Genomic DNA, 16,159 nt, shown 5'->3' with positions numbered 1-16,159 from the left:
TCCAATCCTTTAAATCCTCGGACCACTCGGGTAATTGAAATAATAACATGTGGGCGCTAATTTTAATTATTATCAATAAAGGTAAAATAATATATTTTCTAAGAATTGATTGAGTTACTAAGAGAGAACCTCTTATTATTTGAGCAAATAGGAAGCTATCCCAAGTTTCTGCAATTTCTATCCCTTTTTTTCTTCTATTTTAGATTGTTTTTCTTCTTTTTGATCAAAACTTTTTTTGTTCGTTTTCCACATGACAATTAAAAAAAAAATTAGCCCCCATATATCAAATGGAAAAAAAAGTTTATCTATTCGATCAGAAAAATAGGGGGAATGTACTTTTGCTTGAAAAAATTTCCAAATAATTGTTTTACGCCTTTGGAAACGCATGTTAAATTAAAAACTACTTTTTAATTATTTGGGTCTCAAAAATAGGAAAAAAAATTAACCGCTATTATCATAATCTAATAATTTATTTAGGGTCTTTTTTAAATTAAAAGTAGATTTTGGGAGCTTAAAAAAATTGTTGTTTTTTGTGCCTCTAAAGACAAAAGAAGATTAAAACACAAATCCGCCGCTAGTCTAGGTTAAACAGCTTTGGTGGCTCTCTCATCACCGGAGTCGGGTTTTTTCTCTCTGTGTTTAGCTTTGTTTCTCCTTTTCTCGGTACATCTCTCTCTTTTTTCTTCCAATGGCATCAGATCCAGTTTTCCAGATCTAGATTTTTAAAGCTTAAATCTTTCCATCCTTAGGTAGTGGCTTGGTTCTTGTGTTATAGTCACGCATATCTTCAGATCTGGTCGTCCTCCATGGCAGAGGCAGTCTTCAACAGGTTTCGTCTTCACTGTCTCAGATGAAGAAATCTCACCACCGTAGATCTAGATCTCCTTCCTTTCCTCCTGAAGAGTCTTTAAGGTTAGAAGATGTTTCACCGCCTCCGTAGTTCCACGCCGGAGCAACAAAAAGAGGTCGCACGATACTTTATACGGGTCAAGTATTGCGATTAGGAGATTTTTGTATTAACATTCGTTTATGTGGTTTTTCTTGTCTCCAATCTGTTTTAAATTTTAATTTTCAAAGATTTAAAGTTTAATTGTCTATTTTTGGGTCTTTAATTTCTGATCCGGGTTGCAATTGAAGGGATGTTATGTTATGTTTTAAGTTGTTTGGGTTTTTCCCTTTAGTCTCCAGGAGTGTTTTGTGCTCGTCGGCTTATGCCTTTGGAAGGATTAATATCCTTGCCAACTCTTGTATCTCACCTTATAATCCCGCCTTGTTATCAATGGAATCCTATTGACNTATGCCTTTGGAAGGATTAATATCCTTGCCAACTCTTGTATCTCACCTTGTAATCCCGCCTTGTTATCAATGGAATCCTATCGACAAAAAAAAAATACAAAAGATTAGATCTTTGGGACCTTTAAAAAAGGAATTATTAGATTTTCTTCTACAAAATTAATTTTTAAAATTAAAGACATTTATTTCTTGAAAATTTGTGGCGGGTCTGCGTAATCGTTGTGATATTCGTTAGCAAGATTGTGGCAGAAATATTTGGATTAGTTTATATGGAGCCATTTGACCTCATTTGTAGATAGCCACACCATTTTCGAAGATTCAACATAACTTTATTCAGATCAACTTAAACCTTGATTTATAATACAGATTCTGCACCAATGGTATCAAGTTCGCTCCAAAGAATTCAAACCTTTGACCCAATCAACCATTTGACCTATTAGTTTCAGGTCCTTGTCGACTCGTGGAGCGGTAGGGCTTGGCATTCGGGTAACCCGTTCGGATTTGGATATTAATCTAATTGGGTTTGGATAAATGGGTTAGAAATAAAACATATTAGATAATTTTTTATATATGGATTCGGGTACGATTTTTTATGCCCATAACCATGAAAAATAGGAATCACCTCTCTTTTTAAAATATGAGAATTGTACCACTTACATTTCATAGTTTGACCCCAATAAAACAACAACGTATCTCGTATTCAAAGATGCAACGCATGCAAAACACCAATGATCTTGCTTTTCACCCTTTTCCGTGCATAGAGTTACCCCATCAATAACCAAACCCCATTTTGAGTTCATTCACAACAAGAGATCCTAATTCCCTTGTCAATCAATACTCCCAAAAGATCCCAAATCAAAGATAGAAGACAAAACAAAAACAAGATTTGACAACACCATGCTTCAAATTCTTTTCACATATTCTACAAACCATGTCTAATTCTATCAACTACACCCAAAAACAACTATACTTCGACAAACCAAGTCTCATACAGGCATTTCATCAAAAACCTTGCATGCTTTATATATCGATAATCACATTCTTCACAAACTCTCAAAGAAGTGTAACAAGTAAACAACAATATGTATAAAGTTGTATAATGCTGAAAAATGTACAAAGAACTGCTTACATAAATCATTATTAACAAATCACGAACATTAATAATGTACAAAGAACTGTTTACATAAAACATAATTAACAAATCACTAATCACAAATTTATCAATAATTATAGATCAAATTGAATAGAACCGAATCGAATTGAAAATGTCTTAAATACCCAAAAATCTCTAAAATAACCAAAATTAACTAATTTAACCGGATCAAAACCAGAACAAAACCAAATTTTACATTAATTATAGATCGAACTCAATATAATTGAACCGGAAGCGCCCAAAATACCCTGAATGCCCTAGACACTCCTATGGGAAATTTCTACGAATCTCAACAACTTCCGAAAAGATCAACAAGGAAAGTGGAAAAACATTGGATAATAATATATTAAACATGTCATATACAAGCATAATATCACAAGGAAGATTAGGGTTATTGTTTTGGTAATTGTTTGAAATTATCCCCTTTATAATAAAACGGAAGTACACAACATTGTTTTGTATACTATATAATTTTAATAAGTTGGTTACAAATATGTTATATATTAATGATAGATTAATTGGTTACAAATAGGTTATACCGAAAATCTTAAAGTGAATATTCTAAAGAATCATATCATCTAACTTACCATATTAATTTTCTTTATTAAATTATTCATCAAATAAAATCTTTTGATATCTAACTTAATATTAATTTGTTAATTATCATTATACTTCACCTTTCATTTTTATATATGAGTCTATTTTGTGAAACAAATAAATTATCAATTATTTATTCTAATTAAAAAATAGTTTTATTTCCGGATATACTATAAGTTGAATTTTTAAAAACAAATATAAATTGTTCAATTTATAAAATATTCAAGCTTTAGTAATATTATTCTTTAGAAATAATACCTATTGAATTAAAAAAATTTACTCGGTAACAGGTCAAAATTTTAATATTTAAATTTTAATATAAAATTATGTCTTATAATGACATTCAAATCATGATGTACAATATACATTGTTGAAATAACTTCACATATATAATCAAATGCAACATATTAAAATTTTATTTTAAAATGGAAAATATACAAAATTTTGTATAAAATAAAATTTAACCAGTGTTCTAGCACGGGTACTTATCTAAAATCATTAACAATATAAAACTTACAAAATATTTGTTTTTTTTAAGCCGTCATATTTAACATATGATTTTATTGCATAATATTTTATCCAAAAAAACTTTTAAAAACAATCACATAAATTATATTTTATATAAAAATTACAATATAAATAAAATGAATTTCAACTGGGTCTTAATCTAGTAAAGTTATGTATGGCAGCAATTCAGTTAACTAGTAAGATGAATGTATAATGTCTGAAGAGTGAAGGTGCCTGCATTTCATAATTGGATTTGAAGCAGAGATATTTGTTCGACTCTGAACGCTGCATTGATCTCAATATGCGAGAGAGTGTGTATTAGAATATAGATGAAACTGGTTTATATTGATTAGAGTTAACCGGATTGTTACCTTCGGTTTAGTAAATGTAATACATATATAAGAAGAGAAAATGTAAATGTACACATTAAGCTGAATGAGAATGAGTTCTTTGAGCCTGGTTTTCTAACTAACTTTCTCACTCTCTCGTTCATCTAATTTGGTATCAGAGCGATGAATCAACTTCATCATCTTCGATCTTGTTCTCGATCTTCATCTTCTTCCACTTTCTTTGACCTAAATTGATCGGATCTTTCCTCCGATTGATAATTTCTAACAAATTGAGTTCAAAAATGGTTACGCTTCGTCGAACTTCAAAGCGATTAGCTCGCGGTTCTGGTTCTGCAGCAAAATCAGCAAATCCAGCTCGATCGAAGACCACTCGACCTATTCCGGCGAGTTACCCGTCTTCTCCGACGATATCACCTTCACATTCACCTATTTCGGTGAGCAACTTCCAAGATCCATCTATTCCGGTGAATCATGTTACCTTTGGAGCTAATCCTGCTACTTTTGGAGCCAATCCTGCTCCCTTTGGAGTCAATCCTGCTTCATCTTCCATTCCGATACAATCTTTTGGTGTTCCAAATCCTCTCTCATCTCAAATGTCACAAGAACAATTCGCATTTGATGGAATTCAGTACTCTCCTTACTTCATGAACAGCGGCGGCAATCCAGGATCTTCTATCATCTCTGAGGTACTTGATGGAACAAACTATAACACCTGGAATATAGCTATTACTACAGCCTTAGATGCTAAGAATAAGCTTGCGTTTGTGGATGGATCTCTTGCTAGACCATTAGAAACACATCCATATTATCGCATATGGTCAAAATGTAATGCAATGGTAAAATCTTGGATTCTGAATTCTGTGACAAAAGAGATTTATGGGAGTATTTTACGATTCAAAGACGCCTCTGCGATGTGGCAAGACTTACTTGTGCGTTTTCACATCACGAACTTGCCAAGATCTTATCAACTTACACAACAAATCTGGTCTCTTCATCAAGGATCTACAGAGCTATCAGCCTATTATACAAAGATTAAAACACTATGGGATGATCTTGATGGAGCAGATTGTGTTAAGACTTGTCAAAACTGCAACTGTTGCAGAGCTACGTCTGTTCAAGCTAAGCACACAAAGATCATCAAGTTCTTAGCTGGTCTAAATGAATCTTATTCAAATGCTCGAAGTCAGATCATCATGAAGAAGAATGTTCCTACTCTTGCTGAAGTATACAACCTACTTGATCAGGAATATAGCCAGTGAAGCATCACACCTGTCCAGAATGCTTCAGTCTTTCATGTGGCCAACCCTAAAATCTCAACAAATCCTGTATCAGTCAACGCTACTTACACTCAGAAGACAGGCAGGCCCATTTGTTCTCATTGCGGTTATAATGGTCACACTATAGAGAAATGCTACAAAATACATGGGTATCCAGTGGGTTTCAAGCATAAGGGAAAGGTTACTACTTCTTCTAACAAACCAGTAGTGGCTCAGATGAATTTAACAGATCCAACTGTCAATGATAACACTTTCTGCAATCAGTCAAAAGCACTTTCTCAAGATCAAATTCAGGGTGTTATAGCCTACTTCAACTCACAGCTCTCAACACCACTCGATCAGACTTCGATGCCATCTACCTCTCGTGGTCTTATCACTGCATTGCCTGGTATGGCTTTCTTGTCCTCTACTTTAAAATTTGTAGGGATCTTGAGAGTCACCGGTAATACATTGTCATCTAGGTCTATGATCATAGATAGTGGTGTTACTCATCATGTTTCACATGATAAAAGCTTGTTTGTGAATATGACTAATAGTGTTTGTGGTAAAACGGTGACCTTACCTACTGGACCAGATATACAGATTGCATCAATTGGTCAGATTAGACTAAATGAGTCTCTGATTTTGAACAATGTCCTCTATATCCCAGATTTTTGCCTCAATATCCTCAGTGTAAGCCAGTTAACCAGAGATTTGGGTTGTCGTGTTATGTTTGATCAAGAATCTTGCATGATACAGGATCCTATCAAGGGACTGATGATTGGGAGGGGTGAACAAATCTGCAATCTGTATATGCTTGATAGAGCTTCGATCACAGTTCCAGGGAATCAAGACTTATCTTGTGTAGTCAACATTGTTGTAGATACAACTTTGTGGCACAATAGATTAGGTCATCCATCTGTTGCAAAGATAGATTCTATTACAGATGTACTTGGTGTTAAACAGAGAAATGAAGATTTTCATTGTGCCATTTGTCCCCAAGCTAAACAAAAGCATCTTCCTTATATTTCCCAAAACAATATATGTGAGAATGTTTTCGACTTGCTTCATATTGACATATGGGGACCATTCTCTGTGCCAACTGTAGAAGGATATAGATATTTCCTCACGATTGTGGATGATCACAGCAGAGTGACATGGTTATATCTGTTAAGAACTAAGTCAGAGGTACTTACTGTTTTCCCAGATTTCTTAAGAATGGTGGAGACTCAGTACAAAGCAGTTTTTAAAGGAGTAAGATCAGATAATGCTCCAGAGTTATCTTTCATAGATCTTTATAGATCCAAAGGAATCATAGCTTACCACTCATGCCCAGAAACCCCAGAACAGAACTCAGTGGTGGAAAGAAAACACCAACACATCTTGAATGTAGCAAGGTCTCTCATGTTTCAAGCCAATCTGCCATTAGAGTATTGGGGAGACTGTGTATTAACCTCGTTTTTCCTCATTAATAGACTACCTTCACCTCTTCTGAAGAATAAAACTCCATATCAGGTTCTCACATCGAAGAAACCAGATTATAAGGGAATAAGAGTTTTTGGTTGTCTATGTTACAGCTCAACCTCGTCAAAGAATAGGCACAAGTTTCAACCACGATCACGAGCCTGACTATTCCTTGGTTATCCTACAGGGTACAAAGGTTAAAAACTGCTGGATTTGGAGACTCAAACGGTCCACATTTCTCGAAATGTAGTCTTTCATGAAGACATCTTTCCTTTTGCTGATGGTACGCCTAACTCTTACCCTGATTTTCTCTCTATGACGGATTCTGCAGTAGTTATTAATCATTTTCCCATAGATACTAGTGAACTTCCTGTAGTAGTCGGGGAACCCTCTACAGTTGTGAATGAAATTGGTCGTGAGAATGATTCTTCTGCAATTGATAATCCCCTCATTGAGCAGACTAAGAGAATATCTAACCCACCTGGCTATCTACATGATTACTACTGCAATCTGACTGCTACAGATGTTCCTTATCCTTTGGCTTCATATGTGACTTATGAACATCTCACAGAGGAATATAAAGCATATATTTGTGCAGTCACTAAATTTGCAAAACCTGCTACTTTCAAGCAAGCCAAGAAATTTGATGAGTGGATCCAGGCCATGAATGAGGAACTTCTTGCTCTTGAAAGTACTCACACCTGGACTATCTGCTCACTCCCTCCAAATAAACATGATATTGGGTGCAAATGGGTTTATAAAACTAAACTCAATTCTGATGGAAGCTTGGAACGATACAAAGCACGCCTTGTAGCAAAGGGATATACACAACAAGAAGGTGTGGATTTTGTTGATATCTTCTCTCCAGTTGCGAAAATGACTACAGTCAAGACTCTTTTAGCTGTAGCATCTGCCAAACAGTGGAGTTTACATCAGTTGGATATCTCTAATGCCTTTCTAAATGGTGATCTCGATGAATAAGTTTACATGACTCTTCCACCAGGCTATACTGCAAAACCAGGAGAGAAACTATCACCGAATCATGTCTCTAAGTTGAATAAAATCTCTCTACGGTTTAAAGCAGGCCTCGCGTCAATGGTTTCTGAAGTTTAGCTATGTTCTTGTGAAACTTGGTTTTCAGAAAGCACATACTGATCACACACTGTTTGTGAAGAATCATAAAGGAAAATATATTGTTGTTCTGGTGTATGTGGATGATATTATCATCACATCAAATGATGAGGCAGATGTTACTCAACTCAAATCTGATCTACGGAGTTCTTTCAAGCTTCGAGATCTAGAACCATTGCGTTATTTTCTTGGTCTTGAGATTGCAAGATCTAGCAAGGGAATCTCCATCTGTCAACGAAAGTATACGTTGGAATTACTCGAAGAAACTGGTTTATTGGCTTTTCAGGCTTCTACTTTACCGATGGATCCATATGTGTCACTCGTCCAAGATAGTAAGGAGCCTCTGCTTGATGATCCAAAGCAATATAGGAGATTGGTGGGAAGGATGATGTATTTGACAATAACCATACCCGATATTACTTATGCGGTGAACAGGTTATGTCAGTTTACTGCTGCTCCTAAATCTTCTCATTTACAAGCTGCCTACATAGTGTTACACTATTTGAAGAAGCATTGGTTTGGGCTTGTTCTATTCTGCTACTGCAGATCTTACTTTAACAGCTTTCACAGATGTTGATTGGGGTTCTTGTAAGGATTCTAGACGCTCCACCACTGGATTTTGCATGTTCCTTGGAACCTCTTTGATCTCCTGGAAGTCCAAGAAACAAAGCACTGTCTCCATGTCTTCAGCTGAATCTGAATACCGTGCAATGGGGGTCGGCGTCAAAGAGATTCAATGGTTAGTGAATCTACTGACTGAACTGCAGGTACCTCAAGCTAAAGCGGTTGCTTTCTTTTGCGATAACACAGCCGCAATTCAGATTGCAAATAATGATGTCTTTCATGAAAGAACCAAGCATCTGGAGATGGATTGTCACAAAGTCAGAGAAGCAGTCTCTAATGGTCTTGTGAAGACACTCCATGTCAAGACGGATCAACAACTGGCTGACGTTCTTATTAAAGTCGTACAGCCTGGACAGTTTCATTCTCTTATTGGCAAGATGGGTTTGAATTCAATCTACATGCCATCTTGAGGGGATATTAGAATATAGATGAAACTGGTTTATATTGATTAGAGTTAACCGGATTGTTAACTCCGGTTTAGTAAATGTGATACATATATAAGAAGAGAAAATGTAAATGTACACATTAAGCTGAATGAGAATGAGTTCTTTGAGTCTGGTTTTCTAACTAACTTTCTCACTCTCTCCTTCATCTAATAGTGTGCAATCGAGATTGATCATTGAGTATTAGATATATTAATTCCGGTTATCTAGAACTATAATTCAGATTTGGTTAACTCCTCCGTGAAACTCCAGAATTTGGCTTCTCTGTTTCCAATTAACCGGAATAATATATCTAATATTGAGATCACAGAAACCGGCCGGACATAGCTTCTGATCTTCTCCGGAATTGTTTCTTCTCTGTGTACTCCGGTAATCGTTTCTGCTAATTATATGGGCCTATTGGGCTTTCTTAATTTAATGTTTGATTCTGTTGGGTTTCATTATGGGCTACTTGCCTTTGCCCCACTATCATATTAAACATGAGTAATTTCCTCTAATCTTTCATTTGCATTTTAACACCATTTCCTTTTATGTAAGATAAAATTACGATTTTAAGTCCCTTTTCGTATAAATTGAGGACTCGGAAGATAATTTTGGACTAACATGAGTAAAGAAATCTTTTTGGATTTGTTTATTTCAATTGTGTTCATCTTTTGGGAAAGCAAGCCACTTGTGGTGAATTCAAGTGTCTTTATATGTTGTTGGTGACATGTTTACGAGTCTCCATCATTTTCTTTACTAGTGCTCGGTAATCTTAGTTTTGGTATCTAAGATGTCCTACTATGATCTCTCTGCAACAAATTATTTTTGTTGTTGGGCCAAGCCTAAGGGCTTATATCAGCTTATGTTTTCTTGTAGGCCAGCCATGGGAGTTGTTTCGTCATGATCAATCAACCCTTTTACAGACCACAAAAGTTGTTGACATGTAAAAACTTAGCTAAGTGGTTCTGTTTATCTTACTTGATTTTGAGATTTTGGTTTAGTTACTGAAAAGTCTAAGAAACCTTAGCCAATGCATCTCCATTTTTTTCCTCTAAATGGTTATAACTAGTTGATTAGTGTTGGAAAAACTTAACACATCTATATATACATTTTTGGAGACATTTATAAAATAAATCCTGAAATTCACACTTATTTACAAGCATGCCATCGGCATTAAATATTTTTAATTTTAATTTATAAAATAAAATTTAAAACCAAGATTTTGTGCAGAACAAAAATTCCTAAAATATCTCTTTAATCAATCAACAACTAATTACAATATCCCATTAAATATTTGTTTTGTAAATTTCCTAAATATTTCCTAAAATATCTCCTTAATTCATTACAATATTTAATGCTAACAATAAAAATGTATGTGCAAATCTCAAATTAATCTTTAGGTCAATACATATTTGTCCGTTTTATCTGCCAAAAAAAATTAAAATAATTATCATATTTCATAACTTATTTCTGAATCATATATAAACAATTCTAAAATTAAGATATTTTGAAGATAATATATACTTGATTAGCAAGATTTTTGGTACTATATTTTTTTGCATTTTTCGTTAATTGGATTTTGAAAAACGTGTATGTTGTACTTAAGCGAAGAAGAAAAATTGTGTTTGGATATCTAGCGGGATGAGTTTGGGTGTTAATATAAATTAAAAATTATTTCATTGACTGTTAGTAAATTATCAGTTCAGTATTTTGTTAATACCATCGACATTTGAATATTAGGCATATCTAATTAAGATTATTAAATTACGATCATGTAAAATAAATAAACAATACTACGGTATACCACATGTTATATTCTGAATTTAACAATTTAAACCGGTAAACCTAAATAATATATAGATATAAGGAATATATATTTAAATTTTACAAAACATTAGTCACATATATAGTTAATCTATTTAAAAATTACATTTTTATTTTACTTTTAAAAATATAGTCCCGCGGTGTATCGTGGGTTAAAGCCTAGTTAATAGTTATGTTTCTTGGCAATTTCTTAATCCCTTTAAATCTTTTACTAGTTCTAGAATCAATTCAATTGTGAAACGTAGCAAGCTTAATTCACTTGAATCTCTCAAATGTGGAAAGTATATCATGTACCTTTCGTGCTCCATTGATTACTCTATTTGTTTTTAACTTGTAATTTTAGTAACGCAGTTGGTCCAACAGACAAACCACTACAATCGTCATAATAATCATCTTATATGAATTATCTACTATAAATCAGTACTTGTTANCCCCCCAAATTGTGATTGAAATGAAACGGTGAGACTCTCTCCCAAGTACGTTAACTCTCACGTAATAATGCCCTCCTCTCTTTTACTCTTTTTTTTTTTTGTTTTGTTTTTCTAAAATTCATTTTATTTTATTTTTTTTTGTGTACTAGGATTGATGTAACTGATGGAATCTTTCAGAAATGAGAATGATGTAAACCTCACTGGTCCAGAAATTTTCTTCCTTGGCTCTCTTAATCATATCCTCTTGAATTTTTTCAATTTATTCCCTACATATTGTATTTTCTTCTCCTTAAAAGCTGATGCTTCTTCTGTAGCCAACTCTCATCACAACATTGAGAAAATAGAATCTTCAAAGCAAGATGGATGAACATGCAACCCCACTCTTGTCTAAAGAGCAATCATCATCATCATCCTCCTCTGTGGTGACTTCATCTTTGAAATGGGTATTGAAAGTTGTTATGTCTGTGATATTCGTGACTTGGGTTGTCTTCCTTTTGATGTACCCTGGAACACTCTGCGATCAACTCCTCACAAACTGGAGGGCTGTGTCCTCCAAAACTCTCTATGGCACAACAGGTTACATTATGTACCATCACTTCTGCTTTGTTTTCTCCGATAATTGTCCAAACTGTTAACCATCTAATTGTCCAAAACTTGCAGGAAGCATGTTCCTAATTTTTAGTGGTCCGATTCTTGTTATCTCCGTCCTAGCTTCTCTCTATCTCATCATCTCTGGGGAAGAGAAGGTCTTCACTAAGTAAGTATGGTGGAAAGAGATTCTTTAAACTATTTTATTGAGCTGATTGTCACATACAGTGTCAAAGCATATTATAATATGTAACTGTATAAAATTGCATTCTTTTGGTTTTTGTTCTTACATAAATGTGTGTTTTGGTGATTGTGAAGGAGGAAGATATCGAAATTCCCAAGGTTTAGGCTATGGACATTTCCTGTTCTTGTGGATGGACCATTTGGGGTTGTTTCTGCAGCTGAGTTTCTTGGGATTTTGGTCTTCTCTGTTTTTTTCCTATGGGCTATCTATGCTTATACCTTGAGAAATCTCAGCCTTCTTGAATTATTCCATGTGCTTCCTAACGAAAGAAGGTTCTTTTTAACTCATTTCCTTCTTTTTTGTTCCAGCTTTATTTTTATTTTTTTTTGTCTCATTTCAATCATTTATTTGTGGCTGTGTGTGTGTGTGTTTTCAGTGTTCTTCTCCTGGAGGTAACGGGTCTACGTTTTGGGATGATTGGATTGTTGTGTATGGTGTTTCTGTTTCTTCCAATCTCAAGAGGCTCCGTTCTTCTCCGTCTTATCGATATCCCTTTCGAGCATGCTACAAGATATCATGTTTGGCTTGGTCATATCACTATGGCTTTCTTCACCTTACATGGCCTCTGTTATGTTGTTGGATGGGCCATTCAAGGTCAACTTTTAAAGAGTGTAAGATTCCTGCAACAACATTTAAGCTTGACATGATACTAAAGCCTAGTTTATTTAATACCAATAGGTTTTGAGATGATTTTATCACACACAGTCTTATTTATATTTCTTACTGTGTTCTATATTAAAGTTTAATCATCACTACTTATTCCTCTCAGTTATTTGAATGGAAAGCTACTGGAATTGCTATTTTACCCGGAGTTATTAGTCTAGTGGCTGGTTTACTGATGTGGGTCACGTCGCTTCACACCACGAGAAAGCTTTACTTTGAGCTCTTCTTCTACACCCATCAACTATACATTGTCTTTGTAGTCTTCTTGGCACTTCACGTTGGTGACTACTTGTTCAGTATTGTTTCTGGAGGAATTTTTCTTTTCATTCTTGACCGTTTCTTGAGGTTCTGCCAATCCAGAAGGACTGTAGATGTAATCTCTGCAAAGAGCCTACCCTGTGGAACTCTCGAACTAGTCCTTTCCAAACCACCAAGTAACAAACTATGTTTAATCTCTCTCTTCCCTGTACCTCTAATCTAAAGGCCATTTTACTGACTTTGTTCCTCCAATTTTGTTGTAACCAGATATGAGATACAATGCGCTTAGTTTTATCTTTCTTCAAGTGAGGGAACTATCATGGCTACAATGGCATCCTTTCAGTGTTTCATCAAGTCCTTTAGATGGGAACCATCATGTTGCTGTTCTCATAAAGGTTCTTGGTGGATGGACTGCAAAGCTTAGAGACCAGTTATCAAATCTATATGAGGCAGAGAATCAAGACCAGCTCATTTCTCCTCAGTCATATCCCAAAATCACAACTTGTGTGGAGGGACCTTATGGCCATGAATCTCCTTACCACTTAGGGTACGAGAACCTGGTCTTAGTAGCAGGAGGAATCGGGATTACGCCATTTTTCGCCATCTTAAGTGATATCCTACACCGTAAAAGAGATGGGAAACCTTGTTTACCGAGTAAGGTTTTAGTTGTCTGGGCCATTAAAAACTCAGACGAGCTCTCTCTTCTCTCAGCAATTGACATACCTTCCATTTGCCCTTCCTTCTCTAAGAAACTAAACCTTGAAATTCACATCTACGTCACACGACAATCCGAGCCTCTATTGGTAAGTCTAATTACATGTATAAGATTTTTGGTATCTGCGGTAGGCCTTAACTAGTTAGTTGAACTCTGCTTTGTTTCATGTTCATAACAGGAAGATGGGATGGTTCACAAGGTGGTGCATCCTTCTGTCAAGCCAAAACAAACCAACGGGTGTCCCATGTCGGTTCTCGTTGGTACAGGGGATAACATATGGTCTGGACTGTACCTAGTTGTCTCCACCATTGGGTTTATTGCAATGATCACGTTGTTGGACCTCTTTTACATAAACAAATACAACATAATGACATGGTGGTACAGGGGACTTCTGTTTGTTGTTTGTATGGTTGCAAGTGTGCTGATTTTTGGAGGTCTTGTGGTTGTTTTCTGGCATCGTTGGGGTCACAAAACCGGTCAAGGGGAAGCAAATGGCAATGAAAAGGTATATTTGAATGTAGAAGAACCCCATAACCCATCTACAGCAGAGCTCAAAGGCTTGGAGATAGAAGAAGAAGATGTCCAGAGTTACACCACTATGTGTTATGGCACCAGACCTGACTTTAGAGGTACAGAGGTACTTTAGAGGTTTAGTTAAAAAAAATTAGCGGTTTATGTAAATTTGTATTATTGTTTTGTGATTTTGCAGAGATATTTGAGTCGTTGAATGGGAAATGGGGAAGTGTGGATGTTGGAGTGATAGTATGCGGTCCAGCGGCTCTTCAGGCGACCGTAGCGAAAGAGATACGGTCACATAGCATCTGTCGATCGGCGAATCATCCTCTCTTCCACTTCAACAGCCACAGTTTCGATCTCTAGGCTAGTTAAGCTTTCAAGATTCAAGAGGCAAGAACATTATATGGTAATGTGAAGGAAAAGTATATTTGTATAGTTTAGATACTCGCAGTCTGTATGTATTAAAGAAACAGCTATGGATGATGTGTGTATGTTTTTATCTTTCAATGTTTAATTTATAAGAATAAGTAATCAAAATGTATAAGCATGCATCTTCTATTGGTATTCCTTGGTACAATGGGGACATATAATATATAATTAAATGCAATCTGATAAGGTCTAAAAATTACAAAACTGGTCATATTATTTATTGATTTTTTTTTGGATTTTTCTTTATAAATTGAGATATATTCGTATTTTTAAAAATCATTAATTAAAGATAACCGACAGATGTATCTTAAATTCCTAATGAATTGTATTAGTATCTTATTCCATGTAACTTTTGTAACACAGTGAATCTATAATACATTACATTTTTTTTTTTTTTGAGTTTTTTAACAAAATTGCCACATTTGTTAACTAAAGTTGTGGGTTCTACCACATTTGGTTAGATCTTTTCTAATATACCAAATTGTAAAAGTTGAATTACGTTTATAATCCGGGACGACGTTGTTGAAGGTTTGTGTAAACAAAGAATTCATTTGAATGTTTTGTCAGTTTGCATGTCTTGTCTTTTCATATTTTCTTGTAAAAAGAAAAATTATTTGTTTCTCTGTTTTTTCATTGGGTGCATTTATTATCGATATCTCTCATCTCTCATCTCTCATCTCTCATACTCAACCCGAGAATTTTCTGTAATATTACTGTTCTCGGTCGCCGGAGTTTCCTATGCTCAACCAAAGTTGTCGGCGGTGAAGTTTGTAAGTTTATTCGATGTTTCCGCCAAGTTTACCCAAACTTTTTTTTTGCTGAATCTGTTTTCATCACATCAGATTGAACTGCAACTTCAACGGTGGACCCTCATCGGAAATGGAAACTAACATTTCCGCCGGTGAGCAGAGCACAGATCTTGCACCAGCGTTAAGCGTTCCTTTTTTGAAGAGTTGTACGAACCCTCCAATTGGGTCGATTCTCCGGTATTTTTTTGTCCTCTATATACATTGCTTCTTTGTTATTTGTTTCCTCTCAATCATTACGAACCGGTCTTCCCCTATTTTTCCTGGGAAGTTGCAGATTGTGGTCCATCGTTGCAGATTGTGGTCCACGGTGGATCTCTCAATCATTACTAACATCGGAGATTGTGGTCCACTCACTGTGAAATACATCGAACTCCACGCACAAAGGTTGGGCCTTGATAACCTCACGGAGCAGATGGTGGACGACATTAAAATGAGTTATGTAGTAGGTGTCTACCAAGAATTTGTTGTCCATTTATGAATTTGTCCTACTTTATAAATGTTTTCGGTGTTTTCTACTACTATCAAGGCCTTTCTTTTCCCTTCTTGGAATTTGTCTTTCGAGCCTGTAACTTTTTTAAGTACTGCATTTTCATTTTAAATTTGATGTAAGACTAGACCATTATGTCTACTGATATTGTGTCCATCATTTATTTTGTGGTCCACATTGTGATACTGATAACTTGTCTACAAGGTCGTTTATTGTCCACTCATAATTAGGCTCGTCCACAAGCATAATGATATCACTCAAGTTGCAATGCTAAACATAACACATTCTCTATTGAATTATGAACTTATTACCATTAACTTTTCGAGTTCTCTATTATATAGTCGACATTTCCTATATTAAACATATTTTTCTACTTAAATACTCTTGTCTACTTA

General features: G+C 35.2%; 2 protein-coding genes across 2 annotated transcripts; both read left to right on the top strand.

Moving 5' to 3' along the window:
- LOC109130479 (uncharacterized mitochondrial protein AtMg00810-like) lies at positions 7,608–8,785 on the top strand. Its single transcript, XM_019240058.1, has 3 exons — positions 7,608–7,664; positions 7,762–8,186; positions 8,260–8,785. Exons 1-3 carry the CDS (start codon positions 7,608–7,610, stop codon positions 8,783–8,785), a joined length of 1,008 nt encoding a protein of 335 aa, XP_019095603.1.
- LOC104760957 (ferric reduction oxidase 7, chloroplastic-like) lies at positions 11,260–14,616 on the top strand. The gene is made up of 8 exons (XM_010483962.2): positions 11,260–11,631; positions 11,716–11,812; positions 11,962–12,159; positions 12,264–12,498; positions 12,657–12,984; positions 13,076–13,611; positions 13,702–14,152; positions 14,233–14,616. Exons 1-8 carry the CDS (start codon positions 11,415–11,417, stop codon positions 14,400–14,402), a joined length of 2,232 nt encoding a protein of 743 aa, XP_010482264.1. The 5' UTR covers positions 11,260–11,414; the 3' UTR covers positions 14,403–14,616.

The sequence above is a fragment of the Camelina sativa genome, chromosome 18 (genome assembly GCF_000633955.1).
Source record: "Camelina sativa cultivar DH55 chromosome 18, Cs, whole genome shotgun sequence".
Classification (NCBI taxonomy): domain Eukaryota; kingdom Viridiplantae; phylum Streptophyta; class Magnoliopsida; order Brassicales; family Brassicaceae; genus Camelina; species Camelina sativa.
Note: the sequence above shows the minus strand (reverse complement) of the source record. Positions and strands in the feature narration are given on the sequence as shown.